This window comes from Eumetopias jubatus, unplaced genomic scaffold (genome assembly GCF_037043125.1).
Source record: "Eumetopias jubatus isolate StellerSeaLion01/CBP00866 unplaced genomic scaffold, mEumJub1_p1.0 scaffold_9, whole genome shotgun sequence".
In the NCBI taxonomy this organism is placed as follows: domain Eukaryota; kingdom Metazoa; phylum Chordata; class Mammalia; order Carnivora; family Otariidae; genus Eumetopias; species Eumetopias jubatus.
The window spans coordinates 27019220-27045586 of NW_028274815.1; the positions used below are offsets into that span (position 1 = coordinate 27019220).

Here is a 26367-nt window from a genome sequence, read left to right on the forward strand (position 1 = left end):
GCCCCTTCCTTCTTTTCTCCCTTCCTTCCTCACCGGTGCGGGCTTGCCCCTTCCTTCTTTTCTCCCTTCCTTCCTCACCGGTGCGGGCTTGCCCCTTCCTTCTTTTCTCCCTTCCTTCCTCACCGGTGCGGGCTTGCCCCTTCCTTCTTTTCTCCCTTCCTTCCTCACCGGTGCGGGCTTGCCCCTTCCTTCTTTTCTCCCTTCCTTCCTCACCGGTGCGGGCTTGCCCCTTCCTTCTTTTCTCCCTTCCTTCCTCACCGGTGCGGGCTTGCCCCTTCCTTCTTTTCTCCCTTCCTTCCTCACCGGTGCGGGCTTGCCCCTTCCTTCTTTTCTCCCTTCCTTCCTCACCGGTGCGGGCTTGCCCCTTCCTTCTTTTCTCCCTTCCTTCCTCACCGGTGCGGGCTTGCCCCTTCCTTCTTTTCTCCCTTCCTTCCTCACCGGTGCGGGCTTGCCCCTTCCTTCTTTTCTCCCTTCCTTCCTCACCGGTGCGGGCTTGCCCCTTCCTTCTTTTCTCCCTTCCTTCCTCACCGGTGCGGGCTTGCCCCTTCCTTCTTTTCTCCCTTCCTTCCTCACCGGTGCGGGCTTGCCCCTTCCTTCTTTTCTCCCTTCCTCCCTTCTTTCCTTCCTTCCTAATTTTTTTTAAGAGGCTCTGACTCTGAAATCACTCAAGGATTTTTCTCCCAATTGGGGGAGAAACAGTGTTTTAGAATGGTGACTCGGGTCAGACGTCTGGTCTCCAAACCTAGATTTTTTTTTTTTTTTAATGTTATATAGATCAAGTTTGGACTTAGTTGACTGTACATATAATTTGGTCCTAAGGCTTCTTGGTCAGTCAGCCACCGCCTAAGATCCATTCTTGTTGCACTGTTTTAATTATTACTCTGGCTGTGACTATTGCAAATAACTATGCTTATCTTGCTTCCAGGGGTTAAGTGCTATCAGCTAGTCTCTGTTACCTTGAATTCTAATAATCCTCACTGAAATCAGGAAGCTCATTTCAACTGAGGGACCTCCCAAGTTTTTCCCTGAGCTTACACAGGACATCTGCTATATAGCACTTTTCAGGAATGCTTATGCTCCCATATACAATGTATTTCTCAAAGCCAAGATGAAAGGAATATCCCCTGGGCCCTCTTGGAGGTCACTGGGATGGGTGAACAAGTTGTAAATAATAAATTGACAACAGCCTTTTCTTCATAAGTTGTTGGATTCTTTCGTCCACATCACACCGAGGAATTTCTGGCATCTCAACTTAGTTTTGGCCACATTTGAGTCCAGGTTTTAGTCAGGCAATTGAGCAAATAATTTAGAACCATCCTTAGCTGCTTGAGTTAGCCCTGTGAATCAAAAATTTCTGATTAGTACCTAGATTGATTAGAATCGTGATCCACAATTTGTCTATGGTCTGTCATCCTTAGGATCTCTTTTTCCCCATGGTCCAAGATTTTCCCCTCTAGAAAGTAATAAAATCTTGTGGTTCTCTTTGTGTTTAAGTCTACTTACATGAACAATGGCAATAAGGGATGGAAGGGGCAGGTATGAGGAGAATTGGCATTCTTCGCTGGGTACCTCCCTGAGGTGCAGTCATTGTATTGTCTTTAAGCAAAGTCGCAGAGTTTTGATAGATAGGGGAGGATCGCTTCACTGGTATAGGAAACTCAGTAGGGTTTGGAGATTTCTATTATCTGACTCATCCCAAATGTCCTTAGTTAAATTCTTGGGTCTTTCAATTTCATGATCGATGCCCTTTTCTCCTGACCAAGATGAAGTAAGTAGTACTAGGGTAACCCTCATGTTTTAAACAACCATTGCAGTTACTATTGCTGTGAAACATCAAAACTTAGTGGCTGAAAACAACAGCAATCACTTATTTCTCTTTCATTGTTTCTATGGAACAGAAATTTAGGAAGGGCTTGACTGAGCCACTTGTGACAGGAAAAAGGTGAGGGGATACAATATTAATTCTAAATGAACTTCGACAAATTAAAGATGTGCATGATTAGCACCAGAGCAGTCACTCAGAAATAATCAAATGATGTGTAGCTAAAAGGCAATAGAGGAAGAAAAATGAATAACTAAAACATTTGATTAACCCAATCAAATACCTTAACTTGCACATAGATCTAGTGAAACTGACTGTCCTATACTGTCATTCAGCAGTCATGCAGGAGCAATATCTACCTTGAGTTTTGGCTATACTAGGTTGGCAGGTAGAAGGGAAAAGAAGTTCCTTTCGGCAATCATAGAAATTCCTTGGTTCTCTGACCTTGAGGATTTAAAATACTGAATGTCCTTTTCTTTCTTTGTGCTGTTTGGTGAACTTAGAAGTAGCCAACCCACCTCACAGTCTGGTATCCTCAGTGTCCTATCACTTAATTCATAGAAGCCTTACATTTGGTAGGTGCTTTCTTCTAAGTTCCCACAGGTGATAATTTAAGAAATTCTTTCATCTCTGGATATCACGACTACCAGTGTTACACCCTCTCATGATCACTGGCTCCTCATGTCTTCAGATCCAACTAGATCAGATAGCTCAGCACAAATTTTTATTTTCTGCAGGGGTAACCTTCAGAATTTCTGGGAGGGTGTGGGTATCAAGTTTCAATGCCATATCGCCAGGAGAAATGTCTTCCAACTACACTGTAAGATCATTTCAGCGAAAATCCTGCTGTGGCTACAGTCTGTTACCCATAATTTGGATGGATACTATAGGCACAGAGGTAAATATACATGTGTTGGGTGGATACTATAGGCACAGAGGTAAAGATACATGTGTTGGGTGGATACTATAGGCACAGAGGTAAAGATACATGTGTTGGGTGGATACTATAGGCACAGAGGTAAATATACATGTGTTGGGTGGATACTATAGGCACAGAGGTAAATATACATGTGTTGGATGGATACTATAGGCACAGAGGTAAATATACATGTGTTGGATGGATACTATAGGCACAGAGGTAAAGATACATGTGTTGGATGGATACTATAGGCACAGAGGTAAAGATACATGTGTTGGGTGGATACTATAGGCACAGAGGTAAAGATACATGTGTTGGGTGGATACTATAGGCACAGAGGTAAAGATACATGTGTTGGATGGATACTATAGGCACAGAGGTAAAGATACATGTGTTGGGTGGATACTATAGGCACAGAGGTAAAGATACATGTGTTGGGTGGATACTATAGGCACAGAGGTAAATATACATGTGTTGGGTGGATACTATAGGCACAGAGGTAAATATACATGTGTTGGGTGGATACTATAGGCACAGAGGTAAATATACATGTGTTGGATGGATACTATAGGCACAGAGGTAAATATACATGTGTTGGGTGGATACTATAGGCACAGAGGTAAATATACATGTGTTGGGTGGATACTATAGGCACAGAGGTAAATATACATGTGTTGGGTGGATACTATAGGCACAGAGGTAAATATACATGTGTTGGATGGATACTATAGGCACAGAGGTAAATATACATGTGTTGGGTGGATACTATAGGCACAGAGGTAAATATACATGTGTTGGGTGGATACTATAGGCACAGAGGTAAATATACATGTGTTGGGTGGATACTATAGGCACAGAGGTAAAGATACATGTGTTGGATGGATACTATAGGCACAGAGGTAAAGATACATGTGTTGGATGGATACTATAGGCACAGAGGTAAAGATACATGTGTTGGATGGATACTATAGGCACAGAGGTAAAGATACATGTGTTGGATGGATACTATAGGCACAGAGGTAAAGATACATGTGTTGGGTGGATACTATAGGCACAGAGGTAAATATACATGTGTTGGGTGGATACTATAGGCACAGAGGTAAATATACATGTGTTGGGTGGATACTATAGGCACAGAGGTAAATATACATGTGTTGGGTGGATACTATAGGCACAGAGGTAAAGATACATGTGTTGGATGGATACTATAGGCACAGAGGTAAATATACATGTGTTGGGTGGATACTATAGGCACAGAGGTAAATATACATGTGTTGAATGGATACTATAGGCACAGAGGTAAAGATACATGTGTTGGATGGATACTATAGGCACAGAGGTAAAGATACATGTGTTGGGTGGATACTATAGGCACAGAGGTAAATATACATGTGTTGGGTGGATACTATAGGCACAGAGGTAAATATACATGTGTTGGGTGGATACTATAGGCACAGAGGTAAAGATACATGTGTTGGATGGATACTATAGGCACAGAGGTAAAGATACATGTGTTGGGTGGATACTATGGTAAATATACATGTGTTGGGTGGATACTATAGGCACAGAGGTAAATATACATGTGTTGGGTGGATACTATAGGCACAGAGGTAAATATACATGTGTTGGGTGGATACTATAGGCACAGAGGTAAAGATACATGTGTTGGATGGATACTATAGGCACAGAGGTAAAGATACATGTGTTGGGTGGATACTATGGTAAATATACATGTGTTGGGTGGATACTATAGGCACAGAGGTAAATATACATGTGTTGGGTGGATACTATAGGCACAGAGGTAAATATACATGTGTTGGGTGGATACTATAGGCACAGAGGTAAATATACATGTGTTGGATGGATACTATAGGCACAGAGGTAAATATACATGTGTTGGATGGATACTATAGGCACAGAGGTAAAGATACATGTGTTGGATGGATACTATAGGCACAGAGGTAAAGATACATGTGTTGGATGGATACTATAGGCACAGAGGTAAAGATACATGTGTTGGGTGGATACTATGGTAAATATACATGTGTTGGGTGGATACTATAGGCACAGAGGTAAAGATACATGTGTTGGGTGGATACTATAGGCACAGAGGTAAATATACATGTGTTGGGTGGATACTATAGGCACAGAGGTAAATATACATGTGTTGGATGGATACTATAGGCACAGAGGTAAATATACATGTGTTGGGTACGTATATAGATGGCCTTACAGAGTTATGGTTAGATACAGTAGTAACTATTGTGTCGTCTGTTATAGAGGAATTACATGGATTTTATTTGAAAATTTCATGTGCGTTTTGGCTATTTGGGATTTAGAACTCTTTTTCCTTAGAAACTGTTTTATAAATTCTGGTTGCATTTTCAGACTCGGCCTAAAAAGCCTGCATAACCCATAACCTCTGCAGAAATGCAGAGGATTCAGCATTCAAAGATACTTTTAGAAGCACAACTGTCTTTTTTTTTTAATTTAAATTTTAGTTAACATACAGTGCAATATACAAAGGTCTTTTAAAAAGATTTTGCAAAAATTGGACTGCTTAAGAATTCTAGCTATGTGCAACCTAAAGCAAATCAACTATATAGACTTTACGATTGCCAGGTAGGTAAATGAAGGCATCTAAAGTATCATGTTAACTACCGTAGGATGGCTTCCTGGCTGTCTATATCCATTGTGGCCACGGCTCTCTTGGCATCTTGGTGACTCCACTGCTGTTCGTAGGAAGGTGTTTGTGTGTGAGCATGGAAAGTAGAGCTGCTAGCATGCTGTTGAAACTGATCAGAACCAAGGGGTAAGGGGTGTGGCGGGGGGGCGGGAAGTGGGGTAGTAGGGGAAGCAAGTCCAGAATTAGCTTAGCTGATGAGGTGAATCTGAATTGTGTACCTTTGCGACTCATACCCAAACTTGTGCTGTGCACTGAGGATGGTCTTTAATTTCTAAAGTGAATGGACTGTCTGGAAGCAGATGGGCCTCATGTTGGCAAGTTTTGTCTATGAGAAAAAGCAATGACTGTGAAGTTGTACCCCCCTCCTTCTTTTATAAATGTTTCAGCAATCCCAGGCTCCCTGAGCATGCCATTGTAGAAAAGGAAAAACAAAACAAACAAACAATAAATAAATAAAATTAAAAAGGAAAAACTTACTTTTCCTTGCCGTTGGGTAGAGGTGAACTCAAGATGCTACTCTCACTGTCACAATGGTGACAATTGGAGTGGGAGCAAATGGGGAACTCCGTGAGTCCTCCCAGGATCGTGCAGTAAGCTTCTCCTTGCTGCCTTTCTTTCCTGGAGGATTCCAGATGCCAGTAAAGCAGATTCACCTCTTCTTGTTCCTCTCTTTCACCTGTACCATATTTGTTTTTTGTCGGTTTTCTCTTATTCAGCCTTGTGTCTCAGATACAGGAAATAAGCACGTCATCTCAAACTTTGAAAAGAAGCATTTGGATCCTGTGGGATAAAGATGTATATGTGCTAAAAAAAAAAAAAAAAAAGAAAAGAAAGAAAAAGTAGCCGTTTGTCACTATAAGCTATAGCTATAAGCTCTCAGTTATTTCTGTTATTTCTAGGCAGAAGAAATCCTTAGGCAAGAGCTGGAGAAAAAAGAAATGCCGAGTTTGTACTGCTTGCTTGGAGATGTCCTTCAAGACCACTCTTGCTATGACCGGGCCTGGGAGCTGTCCCGCCACCGCAGCGCTCGGGCCCAGCGCTCCAAAGGCCTCCTTCATCTGCGGAACAAGGAGTTCAGAGAATGCGTGGAGTGCTTTGAGCGCTCGGTGAAGATCAATCCCATGCAGGTGAGACAATTCAGAAAGCCCCACCCACGCCGGGCACTGACGCTCTGCTTTGCTTTGGTTTCTTACTGAGTGAGTACCTGCCTGGTGAGCTTCTCTTTGCAAGCTGAGAGCCTCTGCTGATCATTGCTTCTTGCTTGTCTTTGAAAGCGTTGGCTTTCTCTTAGGCACTTTCTGTTGTGTTTCTGTTATTGACTTTTCTGTCTTATTTTGTTATTTCTTTCCTTTAACTGTCCTTAAGACACATGCAGCTATGACAGTTAGGTTCCGTTTTCAGCAGCTATGTTAGGAGGAAATGAATGGGAGTCTGACTTACAGCCTCTGTAGGACTGGGCAGGGGGTTGTGGAAATCAATAAGGAAAGCAAAGCTCATATAAACAGGGTGACATCTAGAATGGATTATTGATCATTTAAGAAAGTATATTTACATATACAAAAATATTTTTAAATGTTTAAAAAATTTTTAAGGTTTGAAAACAATACAAAAAGAGTCTGGATCTTTAAAATACGTGACAAGACACATCTACAGGAGAGGACCTAATTTTGAGGGGGAAGAAATTGACCTTACTTTGTACTTAATAGTAGTTGGTAAAATGATTTTATTCTCAGAAATGGTCATTGTTTTTTTTAAACCATCCTTTCTTTATGACTGCTTTCCTGTTTCACCAAATGCACACATTACTGTCAACCATGGGTCCTGACAGACATGCATACTGAATTGGTAGAATTCTGGTTAAAATACTAATTTGTAATCAGCTCCTACTGTTTACTGAGCACTTACTATGAGCCAGATACCTTGCTGGGCATTTTGCCAGTATTTGAACTCAAGACAGTCTGACCAGAGAGCCTGTATGCTTTTTTTTTTTTAAGAAATTGTGGTAAAAAGCACATAACATGAAATTTACCATCTTCATCATTTCTCAGTGTACAGTTCCATAGCATTAGTTGCATTCCCATTGTTGTGCAACCATCACTATCTGCCATCTCTACACCTTTTTTTATCCCGTAAAACTAAAACTTTGTATGCATTGAACAGTAGCTAGCTCCCTATTCTCCACTTTCTTTAGTCCCTGGCAACCATCCTACTTTCTGTCTCTGTGAATCTGACTACTGTAAGTACCTCAGATGAGTAGAGTCATAACGGTATTTGTCTCTGTGACTAGCTTATTCTGCCAGCAGAATGTCAATGTTTTGCATGTGTCAGAATTTCCTTCCTTTTTAAGGCTGCATAATATTCCATGGTAATGGATATACCACCTTTTGTTTATCTGTCCGTGGTTGAACACTGGGTTGCTTCTACCTCTTGGCTCTTACGAATAGTGCTGCTATGAACAGGTGTGGGCAGAGATGACCATTTTTGAACTGGGTAGATTTGGGGCATATCTTTTATATTGAAAAAAATTAGAAGTACATTTTTGAGCTAATTGCTTTCTTCACTCTGGGTAATGAATACAGTGAGAACCTTCCAAATCACCTGGCTGCTAAGAGATCTGGGGAAGAGATTAGCAGCAGAAATTAGATTAGCAGCAGAAATTAACAGATGCATTTGGCAGCAAGGATGTTTAAAGTATACTTAGAGTTGGTTTTTATTGACCGCTTGCTCTAAGTCAGTGGTTGTCAGATGGGGCGGATTCTGCCCTGCAGGGGCATTTGGCACTTTGTTGGGGGGCGGGGGCAGCTACAGGGTCTACCACTGCCATCTAGTGGGTGGAGTCCAGGGCTTCTGCTATACATCCCATAATGCACAGGAGAGCCCCTAAGATCAAGAATTTTCCAGCCTAAAATGTCAGTAGTGCCAAGATTGACAAACCCTGCACTAATGTGATTATCCCTAGGCCTTTTTTTTTTGTCCCAGTAGAAAACAGAACTCAATATTATGTTGTCAAAATTTTACTTTTACTTTTAGGAAAATTGTATCCTCTCCTTGTTTATCTTAGTACCCCTGCCTAGGGTGCCTGGGTGGCTCAGTTGGTTGGGCGACTGCCTTCGGCTCAGGTCATGATCCTGGGGTCCCGGGATCGAGTCCCGCATTGGGCTCCCTGCTCGGCGGGGAGTCTACTTCTCCCTCTGACCTTCCCCCCTCTCATGTACTCTCTCTCTCTCTCTCATTCTCTCTCTCAAATAAAAAAAAAAAAAAATTATCTTAGTACCCCTGCCTAAAATTTGCCTACCCACAGCTGCCCTAAAGGAGTGAAAAACAAACTCCCTCTTAGCCTCCATAGTGTAAGTTAAATCAGTGCCATGTTCATCACGAACATGGATTACTCTCCCAAGCACACAGTCTCTTCCCAACAGGCTGGCATTCACGTTTTCTTTGTTTTCCTCCTGCCTCACCGGCTCCTCCTCCTCAGTCTGGGTGGGTTCCTAGGCTTAGTCCTTGGACCTTGCCTCTGTCTACGCTGGCTCCCTGGATTTCATCTGCTCCCATATGTTTGCTACCGTCTATACACCAATAACTCCCCAGTGTGGGTTTTAGCCCCATTTTCTCCCCTGAACTCTAGTCCCCTGTGTCTAAGTGCTCCCTCAGTCTCCCCATGCGTTACTCCAACTTAATATTTCCAGTGTCTGAGATACTGTTCTCCCCCTCCTAAAGACTTTGGTCCCCACAGTTATCCCCATCCTAAGTTACCCTGACTGGCCTTCCTGCCTCTGTCCGTATTGCCATCTGCCTATTCTCAGTGACCATCCAAGTGGGTCCTTTCACATGTGAGTCAGATGTGTCATTCCTCTGCTCCATTCCTTAGTGCTAACAGCTCAGATCCCTGAAAGGCGGCAGGGCTTCTCCCAGCCTAGCTCCTCCCATTACGCTCCCCACCTCACTCACGCCACATTAGCCTCTTTGTTCTTCCCTGAATATTCTAGGCACATTCCTGCCTCAGGGTTTTAGCACTTGCTCTCCCTCTGCCCAGAACGTTCTTCCAGATATCTGCATACCTCACTCCCTTGTCTCATTCAGGTCGTTGCTCAAATGTCACTTGTTCAGCGGGGCCTTCCACGATCATTCTGTGTAAAATCACAGCCCACTTTCCACCTCTCCCTTATACTTCTTACTTTCTTTCCCTGCTTTTTCTCCAGAGCACTTAGCACCTTCTGATATTTTTACAGCTTACTTTGAAAAAAGAATTTTATTTCTCCTTCCCTAGAGTGTAAGTCCTATTACATTTGAAGGCAAATATATTTTCCTGGTGCCTGTAACAGTGCCTAGCACATACTGGGATTCAATAAATATTTGTTGAGTGAGCAAATACATAATATCTTTAACCAGTTAGTCAATCAAATATATATACTAATTGTCTGCTGTGCACATAGCATCAAAACAGTAGCAGCAGATCACCAGAGAGGCTGGTTTATACCCTGTGGTACAATCTAGTGAAGCGAACATAAGCAAAACTAGCGAAGAGTATGAGGCATCAAAGAAATAACAAGTAAGTTATTTGTAAAGCACTAGTTATATAGAGGTCAAAGAGGTAGTAGGGATAGAATGGTAGATAATGAAGATAGGATGTTGCATTTGGCTTTGGAGGACAGTACTTGAATAGGCCAGGAGGGCTGTGGTTGAGGGCATCCCAGGCAGGTGGACAGTATGCGCAAAGCCCTGGAAACAGAAAGAGAAGGGGGTGTGTGTGTGTGTGTGTGTGTGTGTGTGTGTGTGTGTGTGTGTGTGTGTTGGGAACAGAGGAGTTAGTGAATAGGCTAGTTTTGGAGAGTAAAAGGGAATAGGGCAGTTCCAGTGGGAAATCTGGACTGGAGCCAGATTATAGAAGGTCTTAAATGTGAGGCTAAGGTCTCTGGCTTTTTATTTGGCAGATAGGGAACCATTGAAGGGCTGATTTGTGTTTGGCTTTGTTTTGAATGAAGGAATGCGGTTTGCATGGAGGTAATTTAGGCTTATTGTCCTGGTAACATTGTGGCCATGTGAGATACTAGATGTGGACAGGTTTGGGAGGCCAGCACTAGTCTAGCGTGACAGTTATTGGTGTGGGAGGGGCAAGAGGAAAACGGGATGGATTTGAGGGGATCTGCAAGGGAGGACTTGACAGGGCTTGATGGTCTCATTATATATTTTGAATTAATTACTTAGCAAGACAAAGAAATGACAGTTGCTCAAAGCAACATCACAATACAAACAGATGTGATGCGAGGATATTTTGTAGTTTGTCATATGGATCCAGTTGAGGCAGGCTGTGAGCCATGCCAAAGTATGCAGCCATTTGCTGCTGCAGTTGTACAGAACTACCACAAGATGCACACTTGGACTCCGTAGACATGAGAACCTGGGATCTGAGTTTGAACTGTCTCTGGAGAAGGAGAGCTCCTACATGCTGTCACCTCCGTTGAGTCCTGGAATAGAAGGAAAATAGAAGAAAGGAATTTAAAGAAATGTGTTCTCTTCTTTCAGACATTTCCAAACTGTTAGGTTTAATCAAAAATTTAGGCAAAATGACAGTGACACTTGAATGGCTTTTGTGCATTGCAATGACTTTCCGAAACCACATTGGTATAAAAATAGGAGTGTTTGGTTTTATATCAGGGAGGGTCTGCAAAACCAAATGTGCTGTCTGCGGGACATTTGTTGGAGAACCAGAAGACATGTGTACCATTTCCATGTGTGCTTTCGAGATGCCAGCTGTTGTCCACTCATTCCTACCTGTTTCATTTTCCCAAGCAACTTCTGAAACAACTAAAATTCATCCTTAGACTTGAGTTTGTGGGCTGTTGGAAGCTGAAGAAAGTGGGAGGAAATGGTAGCCAAACCTCCCAAGCAGGGTCTCACAGTCTCAGGACCAGAGGTAAAACAGAAATCCTTATGTCTACTTACTAGTCCCATTGTTCCCTACTCTGGGGACAAGGAAAATTGTAAAAAATAGAACAAGGAAATTGCTCAGATATCAAACCAGTATGTGTAGCTCTGAAAAGGGAAAATATCATTTCCTATTATTTTTTCCACCCTCTCCCAGTACACACACTATATTCCTTTTCTTTTGTCAGTCCCTCCCCAGCACGCACCCCACTACCCCCCATTTATTTTCCTGAACTCTCCTCCTTATTGAACTGGTCACCCACCGTTGTAAGGTTATATGATGTCACTGCAGGGATTATACCCAGAGGCACGCGCAGGTGGAAGGGCTATAGTCAAGAGCGGGTGGGTGGTCACCACGACTGACGGGGTCAGGGGAGGCCGTGCCAGAGATGGGGCAGGGGTGAGCTCAAGCGTACCCCAAATGGGGGAAGGTGAGTAGATGGTCAGAAGGGGGAACTGGCTTCCCAGGGAGAAGAGCCTGAAGAAAGCCATGGATTTGAGTGTTCATTAAACAAATGGTTTCTGTTTGTTATTCTGGTAACCCATCCCATTTAGCGTTTGCCTCAAGATTTTTCATTTTTAAATGAAGTATTATTCTCTGTGACAATAGTTGTACTTCAAAAAATATACCTTTAAAAAATGATAGGCAAGCATGCTTCCCATGGGTATACAAGAGAGGGAGTATGGTAGAGTGTTTAAGGTTCTGTAGCCCTTACAACCTGGGCTTGCGTACCAGTTACACCATAATTGCTGGAGTGCCTTTAGGCAAGTGGCTTAATAGTCTCTAAACCTCAGTTTCCTCACCTGAAAAATGGAGGAAATAATAGGACCTACCTCATAGGGTTGATGTGATGGTTAAATAAGACAGTTAATACAGAATGCACATTGCCTGACCCACGGTGAGTTATCAAGAATTGTTACAGTGGCGCCTGCCTTGCTCAGTCGGAAGAGTACGTGACTCTTGATCTCGGGGTTGTAAGTTTGAGCCCCAAGTTGGGTGTAGAGGTTCCTTAAAAATAAAATTTTTAAGAGAGAAAAAAAATGAATTATTATTAATTGTTGCATAAAAAGCGGTTGGAGTGGGTTTTCACAGACATCCACTTTGTACTTCCATCTTCTGGCATAGTCTCGTCTGTATTATATTTAAAGCCTGTGCAGTGGACAGAGCTCCCACGTACAGTGCTAAAATCTGAGCAGTGACCAGTAACAGCCTGTTTCTTTTTTTCCAACCCTTTCCTGACACAACTTGCTTACGTTACCCTTTCAAGCACAGCGTGCAGGATGCTTGCTGATATAACCTGCTGTGCTTGCTCAGAGGTACTGAGAACAGTCACTTCCTTCAGGTCCTGGGTGGTGGTAGGAGAAATCCTGGAACCAATGTCTTTATAAGCCCCCTGTATATATCAGACATTTGTGCCAAGCTGCGGCCCATGCAAGGCATGACGTTGCCTGACTACCAGTTGGCAGGATTAGTGGGAAATATGGGGAATCATAGGCTAGACATATGGGGAGCAGAGTAGAGCAGGCCTCAGTAAAGCATGTGGGGAACAGTCTGAATTCTCTTACTACAGTGGTTTGATCACTTATTGTATGGCCTAAATGTACCACTATTTTTATATTATGTGGCTTGGTAACTTTTTGTATAGTTTATAATAAACTCTTTGGCAGCATTCATTTTCAAAAAGCAAACAAACTAAAAAAGTGTGTTTTTAGAGGACAGTAAGGAACTCAATTCTCATTTGTCAAGAGAGCTAATGAACTTGCACAAAATGTAGTTAACATTTACCCTCCACCTCACAGGCCGTGGTGATACCACTGACTGTGAAAACCAGAAGACCTGTCTGTTGAAGAAACATTAGCATTTATGTCAAAAGTTAGTACTTTTTGTTTTTTGTCTTTTTAAAGAAGTCATGTCCAAAGACGACTTAATATGTGGCTATAGGGGATGCATTTTCATGTCATTCTGTGAGGCCTGACTTTTTATCTAGAGCAAATGAAAATGAGCACAAATGGTTTACAGGATTGGTCCATACCATATTTTCTTGTATGTGTATGAAAGTTGAGATCATAGGTGTTAATGTGCCAGCTTGTTTAACAGAACTAGTTCAGTACCAGTTGAATTTACCAGTTCAGTATCAGTGACATTAGATGCTTCCAATAGAAAATTTGTTAATTCCGTTCTCATAATGGTTTAATTTTTTTTCACCCAGTTAATGGATTCAAAATAAAATTTTAGGAAATTAATTCTCTTAAAGGTGAAACATCTGACATTATTCTGAATGCTGTTATGAGTTTAGTTAACAAGTTAAACATAATAGATAAAAGTATTACTTTTTTTAGTGGTGAAAGTAAAGATATAAATTTTGGTAAAACAAGGCAACATGGTAAAAAGAATGTTTTTTTCTGAATTAAGAAAACCCGTGGGAGCGTGAATGTGCTTGGATTTGGTTGTAGTGGTAGACATATTATGTCCAAACAGGCTTCTCCTAATGGATATAAAAACTGGCTGTTGTCATTTACAAATATTTTCATATACACTGTTTGGGTAATTGAAGTATAAGATTCTTGTGACATGTCTGATATTGAATTAAAGTTTGTATAGTGTGGCAGTATATACTTTTCTGTTTCTGCCCATCATCAAGTGGACTTTAAAAATGTTTGAGTTTTTGAAGAATTATTTTATAAATCAATTTAAGTGTACTACAATGATATGAACTTTTTAAGAAAAAGAGTCTTTTGCATTTTGGCTGCATTGTGTTCATAATCAATTGGAAATCTTTTATGTACTCAATGGAGTTCCAAAAAAACTTCAGCTTTTTAAAAAAAGTTTTTAGCAAATTGAAATTATTGAAGACAACACTTTCAAATAGGGAGACATTGAAATTTTCCATAAAAAGGAATAATGAGAGCTCAAATGATAGACAGGATTTAATTTTAAAATGTAAAATTAACTTTTGAATATCTTTCTGTATTAGTCTGCTAGGGCTACCATAACAAAATGCTACAGAGTCGGTGGTTTAAATGACAAATTTATTTTCTCATAATTCCAGAAGGTAAAAGTCCAAGATCAGGGTGCCTTCAGGGTTGGTTTCTGGTGAGGTCACTCTTCCTGGCATTTGGATGACAGGGCTTTTCCGCTGTGTCCCTATAGTTATCTTCTTATAAGGACACCACCAGTCCTATCAGGTTAGGGCCCCACCCCTATGACCTCATTTCATTTTTGTTATTTCCTTAAAGGTCCTATCTCCAAGCATAGTCACTGGGGGTTGAGTTTCAACATTTGAATTTTAGGGGTTTAATTTAGTTTATAACATCCACTTAGGAGGAATCTTTTCTTTGTAACCTTTTATTAAGCAAATTTCAATTACATAAAATATACAATAGCAGAGAGACTACTATAATGAGCCCCTTCCCAGATGCGTCAACCAGCTTCAACAGTTACTAACTCATGGCTGATCTTATTTCATCAACATTTCCCTGACTCTACCCCATATTATTTTGAAACAAATCCAATATATCAAGTCATTTAATTTTTAAAATGTTTGAGTATGTATCTCTGAAGAAATGACTTTTAAAAAGTAACAATAATGGGGTGCCTGGGTGGCTCAGTCAGTTAAGCATCTGCCTTCAGATTAGGTCATGATCTCGGGGTCCTGGGATCGAGCCCTACATTGGGCTCCCTGCTCAATGGGGAGTCTGCTTCTCCCTCTCCCTCTGCCCCTCCCCTCTGCTCATGCTCTCTCTCTCAAATAAATAAATTAAAAATCTTTAAAAAAAGTAATCATGATACCATTGTACTTAAAACATCAGTAATAATTTGTAGGAAACCTTTTTTTTAAAGAGGGGTCGGGGGGAGGGTCAGAGGGAGAGAGAGAGAATCCCAAGCAGACTCCACGCTCACATGGAGCCCGATGCCAGACTTGATCTCATGACCTGAGCCGAAATCAAAAATTGGACACTTAACCAACTGAGCCACCCAGGTGCCCCTGCAGAAAACTTTTATTGAGCTTCTGATTTTAGTTGAATAAATTTATATTCTATACTAGAATTAGGCCTATAATTTAGTAGTCTCTAAATTTGGTGAAACTTACAAAGAATTATAAATAGAGACAACTTATTTGATGAATTTTGTCTCATTAAAAATATTTGTTCAGGGCACCTGGATGGCTCAGTTGGTTAAGCGTCTGACTCGATCTCAGCTCAAGGTCCTACTTAAAAAAAAAATTGGGTCCTACTAAAAAAAAATTGGGGCACCCAGGTGGCCCATTCGGCTAGGCATCTGCTTTCGGCTCAGGTCATGATCCCAGGGTCCTGGGACTGAGTCCTGCATCAGGCTCCTTGCTCAGTGTGGAGCCTGCTTCTCCCTCTACCTGCCCCTCCCCTGCTTGTGCTTTCTCTCTGTCTCTGTCAACAAATAAATCAATTAAAAAAAAAAAAGAACCACAAAACTTCCCTTCACTTTCAAAAATGTTGTGGTTTGAACAATATATTACATGGCTTCCTAACTTAGCATTATCGAGAACCTACCATGTACAGACACGGATGTGGGAATGAATTTGGCTGTGTCATTCTATCAGTGGAGAGCGGAGAGTTTCCACCAGGGAGTGATATGGGTAGACCTAGTCTGTGAAGGGACCTACATGCCTTTCTTCAGGATTATCCAACCCTGTAGATGTGGATGTCTCTTGTGGTTTTGAATAAAAGAGTGATATGACAAAAATGGTATAGGAAGTTTAAATAAGGAATGAATATTATGGATGAGTGGGCAGTGGCTTTAGCAGTGAGGGTGGAAAGATAGAATAGGTTGAAGCCTCATTACAAGGGGAAATCTTCTGGGACTTAATCATTTGGACTGGCAGGATAGAGGGAGAGCTTGGAATCCGAGAGGATGCCAGTTTTCTCAATTGTTTGGTGAAAAAGGAAGATGTCCCTGTTGATAAAATATAGAGAATTCAAGAAGAAGGGAAAATATCTTTTACAGGAGGAGGTGATGTGATTTTGGATATTGAATATGAAGGCATGTTGCTGTATCTAAGCAGAGATGGCCGATCGTCCATTGGACATAAGAGCCTGACAGTAGGAAAGCCAGAATTGAGCTTGCAGATTTGGGGCTTTTTTGTGGAAGTAAGATGAAGCCATGCAAGTGAATGAATTCTTGACACAAAATCTTGGAAGAGAACACTGAGCAAAATCCTGACAGGTAGAAGAAATGGCACCAGTGAAAAAAAATTCAAACAAAATACACCAGAGTCTTGGTCAGAAGGGTAGGGATTCATGGAAACTGAAGGAACAACAAGTATTAGTGAGTAATGTCACATGTAGTGATGAAGTCCAGAGAGGGCCAAGAAGAGGTTACTGGATTTGGAGCTCACTGATGACCTTCAGAACCAGCTTCAGAAGGTTTAGAGTGGGTGGCATGTGAGGATATGGCATCTGTAGACTGTTCATATTGGGAGCGTGTCAAAGAGATGAGACTCAAAATGTCATGTACAAGGGGCAGAAGAGGCAGGTAAATCTTCACAAGATACTGGAGACCTTTACATGGTTGAGGGCAGTGGATAAAGGAGAAAGTGAATCCAGCAGATGGAGGAGAGATTGAATGTTATATAGAGAGGGAAAGATAACTAGGGAAGATCATTCTAGGGAAGAGTGAAATGAGAAGAGATGAAGGTATTAGCGCTGGAAAAGGAATAATGTTTCTAATGATACTGGAAAGAAGATGAGAGCATTACTATTATAATAGCAATTTCTATTTATTAACTATCTTCTATAGTCTAAGCTAGAATGTAAGTGTAAACCATTTTGAGGTATTGTGGGGGCTATGGAAGAATTGTGTTAAGACATGGCCTCTTGCCCTTCTGTGGTTTCTGTGGGCTAAATGAGGAGAGGAGGCAGAAATAACTTTGTATGTGGCCAGGGAATAGAGTAAATAGACAGCATGCTTTGGATGCCTAGTGATGGCCGTATGAATGAGGGTGTGAACGGTCAGTAAAGGCCTGATGTGGATGTTCTGAAGTAGGAAGAATGGTTGGGATTTGGATGGGAGGCAAAAGTTGGGAAAACACGTTTCAGGAAAGGAGACTAGCAGATGCAAAAACCAACCATGTAGCCAACAAAGATTTCTTGATAACTATTGGTTTCCACTGTTTTTTTTTTTTAATTTAGTTATAATAATAATTGTAGCAGCTAACATTGAGTATTTACTAGGTGCCAGTCTAAGCATTTTGCATGTATTTTTAATCCTCACCACAATCCTTGAGGTACTTACTGTTTTTACCCTCGTTTTACAGATAAGGAAACAGAAGGTTAAGTAATTTGTACCTCTTCCCAAAGCTTATGATGGCGGAGCTGGGATTTGAACCTGGACTTTCTGGTTCTAGGGTGCTTACTCTTAGCCTCTTCCTTCTTGCATCTGGAGGACATTGTCTTATATTAGGAAGTAATGGTGGATTTGGTTGAGGTCTAGTTAGAAGTTATGAGGGGTACCCACGTGGCTCAGTAAGTTAAGCGTCCGACTCTTGGTTTTGGCTCAGGTCATGGTCTCAGGGTCATGATTCGAGCCCCTCTTTGGGTCCTACGCTCAGCGCAGAGTCTGCTTGAGATTCTCTCTCTCCCTCTGACCCGCCCCTGGTTCACGTTCTCTCTCCCTCTCCTTAAAATTAAATAAATAAATAAAATCTCAAATTTAAATAAATAAATAAAATCTAAAATAAAATCTTAAAAAAGAAGTTATAGAAAGTTTTGAACACAAAACTGTCATATTTGAATTTTTTTCTTCCTTGAATGAAGAACCCCTGGGGTTTTCATCAGGAGCAAAGAGAAGTTATAACTTGGGTGTTTTGGAATGATCGAGCACATGACAGCAAGTGTCTCTGCAGGACTGGGGAATTTTAGAGGATCTGAGGCAGCCCTTCCCAGCCCATTCTGTACAGAAGACCACACTTCTGTGACACAATACAATGATAGAATTGTTAATTATCTTTGGAACTTGTGCTCCTTCTTGATCTGTAGCGGTTAATTTTCGATGTCATCGTAGTGTTTGAAGGAAGAAAGTGTTTTTATTGGAAATGGAGTTCAAGAGTTTCTGTTGTGAACTGGTATTAGCTGTGGTGGAAAGACTCGTGGAATTGGAGCTTACATTCCAGTGGAGAAGACAGAATGAACATATGTGAATAATATGTAGAGAAAAAAGAGATGCTTTCCTTTTTGTTCTTCCTCTCTCATATTGGTAAGCAATAAAAAATGAAGCTCTTAGAGTCTCTCCCTTGCATAACTGCCAGGAAACACAAGCACTGCAGTTAACATCTGGGCTGTAGCTGTGACTCCAGGATGGTGGGGAGGGCAGAAGCCTTGCCGCCCCGAGCCTGATTCCGAATCCTAGAGGCCGTAGGGAACATCATGTAGGTCAGTCACCTCATCTTTCTGAGCTTCAATTTCCGTATTTGTAAAGTGGAGATTATAATAGCTATCTCAGCATGCTGCTGGGGACATTAGAGCCAATGTATGCACAGTGTCTAGATGTTTCCAGGTCCATAGTCAGTTCTCAGTCATAGATGGTACACCGCAGGCTTTATCTTTCTTCCCTACTGCCTTGCGGTAATAATGGTCCCATTATCTGTAGCCTAGAAATAGGGAGATACATCCAGCAGGAGAGTCTCACGTGCAGATGACATGTGAATGCTTGTACTACCTCACATTGTGTATTCTCTGGAAAGAGGGCAAAGGTAAGAACCAGTGGTAACCAAATCGAGGAAAAGAATAAGAGGAGGGCATTAAACAATAGCCTGTCTAGTAAAAGAGAAAAAGTCTGTGTAAAGTTTAGTTGCTCCTGTAGTTTAAACAAGACACCGTAATAGAGGACACTCTTCCTTCAGAGAGAGAAGCTGGCAGCTGAGGACTTGTGTTTCCTTAGGAAGGAGAACTGCATGTTCAGTAAATGAGGAATTTGGTTATGAAAGAATTTTGAAAGAATATGAGCCCCAAGCATCACTTCAGGAAAAGCTGTTACCAAAGGCCATTGGTATCGCTCTTGGATTTGTCTTGGGTCATTTCCTGTTTAAGGAAGCCACATTGAGCAACTTATCTGCGTTTGGGGTCATGGGAATGAGTCAGGGATGTGAGAAGAGGGGATGGAGAGTGCAACGCGGCCTTTATTCGTTCTAATGTGTTGAACGTTATACGTGATATCAGAACAATTCAGACAGATATCATGTTTCAGAGGAAAATTAGCAAAAGTGTGAAGCTGCTGATCATTCATTCTGCAGAAACTTTGAGGAGGAAGGAAATTTGTGTAGTAGTAGATAGACTCATCATTTAAGAAAGAAAATTGTAATATATAAGCAAATGGTACCTATTGCAGATGTGCTTTAAGACTTGTAAAAATTAACCTTTTACTTGTAAAAATAATCCATGCCCATTGCCTAGTGGTGCTTAGTGTATGTTAGCCTTCAGAGTAGCAAACTGTTTAATTTTTTTTAAATGGTTTAATTTCTATTTTAATTATTGAGGTTAATACATACTGTGCTTTCTGTCTTCATCACACCTGTTGCACACCAGGAACCAGGAACCATCGTGTGGCTTGAGGCAAATTACTTCCTTTCTATGCCTTGTTTTCCTCTCTGCTTCTTTTGAATTGATTTCTAATTCTAAGGCTTCTCATTGAATGGATTCCCTCCTAGCTCCTCAAACCTGCGGCCCTCTCCTGTTTCTATCCTCAGGGTGCTTACTTTGCCACTAGATGGCACTAGTGTACCTTTGAACCCAGTGTCCTCTGGGTTTTCAGAATCTTGGGTGTGAAGAAGCCTTGGAATTTTTGCTTAATCAAATCCCCATTTGACAACTGGGTGACTGAGACTCAGAGGTTAAGTTACTCCCTCAGAGCCTCTTGAATCCCACTCACTCGTCTTCCCCTCTACTCCACTGTTTCTGTAGGGGGCTTTGTGAGGGGAACTCAGAGAGAAACTTCTCCACCATTCTTGTTCTTTGTTAATTATTTAAAAAATATTTTTAAACCATTCTTTAAGTTCATGTACCATCACATTCAAAATAAGTAGTTGGCCTGCTTTTGTGCTTCTGTATTGGCTCCCTCAGAGAAAAAAAGCTAGACTGTCAGCTTCTAAAGATCATTGCCCTACCAATAACTAGCCTGCCTTCACAGTTGGCCCTGGAATAAGCTCTACAGATATCTCAACCAGCCTGTCAGATGATTATCTTTCTCCATTCTTGCCCAGTTCCTTTAATAAGAGGTTTGCCTTTCAGCTCGTCCCTCCAACTAAATATGGTTGTCCATTCTTGTGCTTCATCTGTGTCCACTTGCCTAATTGAGAGAGCTTTGTGGGGGTAGATATGCTCCAGTTCTTAAAATATTGATCTCCTGGGTTTTCCCAGCCCATGTTGACTGTGTTCTTTTATTCCTCTCTTGCTGTATTGGTGACAAGGATGGTATTGCCATAAATCTTGGCTGTATGTGGCAGAGTGATACAGTGGGAGGCATTGTGGCCATGTGGAGAAGTCATGGGCTCTGCAGTCCCAATGACTAGGTCAGGTTTCTCCTCTGTCGCTGACTTACTCTGTGACCCCTCATCATCTCTCTAAAGAGGGTAATATTTACTACCTTGTGAGGCTCTTGTGAGGAAGAAATGAGGTAATGTGTGGAAAGCTCCTGGTATCCATTCTTGGCATACATAGTACATGCTCATTAAGTGCTAACATTCTGTTTGCTATTGTAGATAGTGGAATAGGAGAGACTATAGCCTATGAAAAGTAGGAGCCTAAGGGAGGGTCTCAGCCAGAGGAACTAGATTTTTTTAAAGATTTTATATTTAAGTGATCTCTATACCCAACGTGGGGCTCAAAGTCGCAACCCCAAGATCAAGAGTCGCATGCTCCACTGACCGAGCCAGCCACCTGTCCCAGGGAGCTAGATCTTTACTGAAGAAAGAAGGGAGGGAGGGATGCAAGGTATGCTGGGGTCGATGTCAATGTTTTGGAGAAACAGTGTAGAACTGTGCTTCCCAGTATGGTGGCCGCTAACCAGTATGGCAGTTGAACACACTTGAAATGTGGCTAAAGTCAAAATTGAGATGTGCTGTAAGTGCAGGCTACATAGCAGATGTCAAAGACTTGGTATGAAAACAATAAATATAAAATATTTCAGTAATTCTGTATACTGATAACATGTTCAGATGAGACTATCTGGATTTGTAGAGTTAAATAAAATGCCACTAAAATTAATTTCACCTGTCCCTTTTTACTTTTTAAATGTGGCTTCTAGAAAATGTAATGAGGCTAACATTATATCCCCACGTGACTGGAAGGTAGAGGTCTTTGGTATTCAAGCATATACAGTTTTAATTTGGGGAATCATCTGAGAAGTTTTTTTGAGGCTTTTGATTTTTTTCTTTTATGGTGTTCTGTTCTTAAGAGCATGACCAGAATCGAGAAACTAGTCACTATTGGTAGTAATAGTTTAAGTAATATTTTAAAATGAAAAAAGTAAGAAGCACCAAATATTCTCCTTAGTCCTCCAAATTCTGAGGAACTCAACGGAAAAGCAAGGTATGAATGCATTATTTATGGCTTAGTGGGTCAGTTACAAGCAATTAGAAGATCTTAGAGTTTGTTTTTTAAAAAGCCATTTCATGACTTCAAAGAATAAGGTGTGTGCAAAAGTCATCTCCTATGTAATTAAATCTTATCAACAGATGGAATCTACTAGCAGTTAATGTTCCTAGAATTTTCCTTCAGATGCAAATTATTAAAACAGCAACACAAATGACCAAGAGTAAAAAAAAGAGAGAACCATAATACTGTATATCAAATTAAGTCATCTGCCTGATTTTCATTAAGTTTATTTTGGTTTTAAGACACTGGTTACAAAACATTGACTTGTTTCAAAACCTTAAAGGTAAATAGTAATCTCATCACCTGCTTGTTTTAGAGCTACGAGTAATTGCTAATTTTAGACATTTGTAACCTTTGTCTTTACAGGCGGATTGAAAAATAAAGCTCTTTATTTACATCTTGAATTTACACTTGCTTTTTCTTTTTTTTAATAACAACACATGTGAAGTAGTTTTGTGGGAAGTTTGTTTGCAGAGAGTAAGCACGACACATGCATTTTAAGAACTTGTCATTGTTCTTGCTTTAGTCCCAGGATGAGGTATCCCTCCTTCTAAGTAAACCTGTGATCACAATTCATTGGATATAAGATGCCATCAGTTGTAACAGGCACATTTATTTTAAGTGCCACCTTGTATAAAAAATAAAATGCCTCCAATAAACTCTGGCAAGTGGTCGGATCTATTTCAGAGATGTTAAATGGTGAAAAAAAAGGTGTACCTTGAATCTGATGAAATATGACACACAGATGTTGAAACTTGCACCTTAGTTAGAAGTTAGAGAACTTGGGGCGCCTGGGTGGCTCAGTCGTTAAGCATCTGCCTTCGGCTCAGGTTATGATCCCAGGGTCCTGGGATCGAGCCCCGCATCGGGCTCCCCGCTCCGCGGGAAGCCTGCTTCTCCCTCTCCCACTCCCCCTGCTTGTGTTCCCTCTCTCAGTGTGTCTCTCTCTGTCAAATAAATAAAATCTTAAAAAAAAAAGTTAGAGAACTTGTTTTGTATATCATTTATAGGTTAGCATCAGACTTTAGGCCAGCTCAGAATGTATCATCAGTGAGTGTGGTTTGGTCTCTCAATTCTGTAAATAATTGACAGAGGGAAGATGTAATGAGGTCATTTTTCAGTTGCTGGTAGTCCCTTGATTCAAAAAAGTGAACTTCTAACTTTGTTTCAGCCTGATTATCTCTAGCATCTCCTCCCTCCCCGCAAACACACACCCAGCCCCTTTTCAGCAGGTACCTACCCCTCTAACAAAATCTGTTCTCCATAAAGGCTCCTGATAGCAGTTATTTATAGCCTCTTGTGAATTCAAGGCAAAGTGTTAAATTGCCCAAGGATGTTTGCTTTCTAAGCCTTATCTCTAATTATCGGCTAAAAATCTTTATCTCCTTAAAAACCATTCAGGCCTCAACTAGCCATATGGAACAAGTTTTGTGGAAATGGCTGGGGGAGGAGGGTGCATGGGCCGCTTCCTGCGCTGCCTCTGCGGAAGGATCCGGACAGATAACAGAGCACCTCACTTCCTTTCCCACCCTGAAGGGTGCCACCGAACCTGTCCTCCGGCTCTCTGCCTTTGTCCTGGGAGTTAGCGACCAAATCAGCTGCATTCTCTTGCCCTTACTAACTGTATCAGAAAGGAAAGCAAACTTGACTCCCAACAGCTGGTTTTCTGACTGATTTCATTGAATTTTTATCAGTTTTATCTTCCTTTTGATAGAGGCTATTGAATTTTAAGGAAACACTGTGATACGAAGAATTCTGTTGTAATTTCAATAGCTACTTCCTAATTCACCTGTTTTTTTTTTTTTTCTAAATCTCCCTGCTAACGCATCTTACTGACTTAAATCAGGCTTTCCATTTTGAACGGCTATTTGGTAATCCAGATTCTCAGCCGGCTTTCTCCAAATTATTTTCAGGCATGCCTAAGCAGAGCTGCTCATGGTTAAATTGCAGAATTGTTTGTGGTCTAACTTAAAGATGAAAGCAAGAGTTTTTCTTCGTCATACATTTGTCAGTTGTGATTTTGCTGATACTTTGTATACTTTGACATAGTTGATACTCAGTCAAAAGGTTAGATTAATCCCACATTCATAGTATCAGGGTTTATAGACAGAGCTCTGGAGATCATTCATGGTGTTTGGTTAACACAAAGAATGGTGTTTCTCGGCAGAAGATGGGCAGGGATACTGCACATGCTTTTGGTGTTGTATTAGCTTTGAAAATTATATGAAAAAATTTCTACCACTCAATTTCCTATATGGAAGTGAATGTAAAGTGTAAAATAAATATCCTATAGTTGTCTCTATGTGTTTGTTGTCTCTATGTGTTTGAATGACTTTGACCTTTTGTCTTTGCAGCTGGGGGTGTGGTTTTCTCTTGGCTGTGCCTATTTGGCCTTGGAAGACTACGGAGGTTCTGCGAAGGCATTTCAGCGTTGTGTGACTCTAGAACCCGACGTGAGTTTGTTCGGTCTGCTTTTCTTCTCACAGCTCTTTGATATTCTCTAAGTTACTTGGATTGTACTGTAGTTCAGAATAGCAATTCCTATGGGTATAGAGTTTCAGTTATACAAGATGAGTAAGTTCTAGAGATTTGCTGTACAACATGGAGCCTGTGGTTAACAGTACTGTGTTGTGTACTTAAAAATTTGTAAAGAGGGTAGATCTCATGGTAAGTATTCTTCTCTCACAAAAAAAAAACAGATAAAAGAAGGCAAAAATTCCAATTTTCTATTATTTTATGTTAAAATAAAAGAACAGCAGTTCCTTTTGCGTTGGAAGAAAGTATACCTTTGACAGAAGGTTACACCTTAAGGTAAATGATTTATAAATCTAGAAAGAAGTTTCTTCTTATAATAGCTAAGTTCTTCATGGAAATAATTTTGGTACAACAGTTTTTTAGTTAAAATTATACTTAACTGAAGTATATAGCAAAATGTCACATCTGTTTTGTTATTCAGTAACGTGTGCTGCCTATGCTAATTGCCTTCTTAAAAAGTTCTTTTCATTTATAGTCTTTTAATATTTAATAGTTTTACTGAGATGATAAATAATTCACATCCCATATAGTTCCTCCATTTAAAGGGTACAATTCAGTGATTTCTTAGTATATTCAGAATTGCACAACCATCGCCACAATCAATTTTAAGAACATTTTATTGTCATAAAAAGAACCCCCTTGTACTCATTAGCAGTCAGTCCTCACTTCTTCCAAACACCTTCCACTCCCCACCCTCCCCCTCCTGCCCCAGGCAACCACTAATGTATGTTCTGTCTCTAGATTTGCCTATTCTGGACATTTCATATAAATGGAATCATACGCTATGTGGTCTTTTGTGGCTTGTTTCACTTAGATCAATGTTTTCACAGTTCATCCATGTTGTTGCATGTATCAGTACTTCGTTCCTTTTTATGGTCAAATAATATTATGTTATGTGGGCGTATCACACGTTACTTATTTGTTCATCAGTTGATGGACATTTGGATTGTTTCTTTTTGGCTATCATGAATTAGGTTGCTGTGAACAGTCATTTACAAGTTTTTGTGTGGACATACATTTCTATTTCTCTTGGGTATGTACCTACTAGTAGAGTTACTGGGTATGTTAGCTCTGTCTTCAAAATTCTGAGAAACTGCCAGACTGTTTTTCTAAATCACCATTTTACATCCCCACCAGCAAATGTGTGGGGGTTCCAGTTTCTCAACATCTTTGCCAGCACTTGTTATTACCTTTCTTGTTGATTCGAGTCATCCGAGGAGGTGGCATCTTGTGGTGGTTTCATTTTCCATTGCCCTGTTGGCTAGTGATGTTGAGCATCTTTCCATGTGCTTATTGGCCATTTGTGTCCCATCTTTGGAGAAATGTTTATTGACATCCTTTGCCCATTTTTAAATCGGTTTAGTTGTCTTTTATGTTGAGTTGTAGGAGTTTCTTTATACATCCTAGGTAGAAGTCCTCATATGGATATATGATTTGAAAATTTTTTCTCCCATTCTGTAAATTGTTTTTCACTTTTGAAAGTGTCTTTGAAGTACCACAGTTTGTAGTTTTGATGAGGTACAGCTTACCTGTTTTTTCTTTTGTTGTTCATGTCTTTGGTGTCCTATCTAAGAATCCATTGCCAAATTTAAGATCATGAAGATTTACCCCTGTCTTTTCTTCTAAGAGTTTTATTGTTTTAGCTCCTACATTTATGTCCAATCTGCTCTTAAATCTATTCATTAAACTCATCACACTACATGTGGTGGTGGATGTTGACTAAACTTACTAGTGGTGATCATTTCATAGTATATACATATATTGAATCATTATGTTGTACACCTGAAAGTAATCTAATATTATTTCTCACTTTAAAAAATCTACACATCATTTCAGATAATGTAATTTTTTTAGTTC

At 40.6% G+C, this 26367-nt stretch overlaps 1 protein-coding gene across 1 annotated transcript in view; it reads left to right on the forward strand.

Annotated features, from left to right (window-relative positions):
- Nucleotides 1-26367, forward strand: part of TTC27 (tetratricopeptide repeat domain 27) — a 172224-nt gene that overhangs the window by 114406 nt on the left and 31451 nt on the right. The window contains exons 13-14 of the mRNA XM_028117196.2: nt 6327-6554; nt 24330-24428. Coding sequence (XP_027972997.1) covers nt 6327-6554; nt 24330-24428 — 327 coding nt within the window. The remainder of the gene's footprint in view (nt 1-6326; nt 6555-24329; nt 24429-26367) is intronic.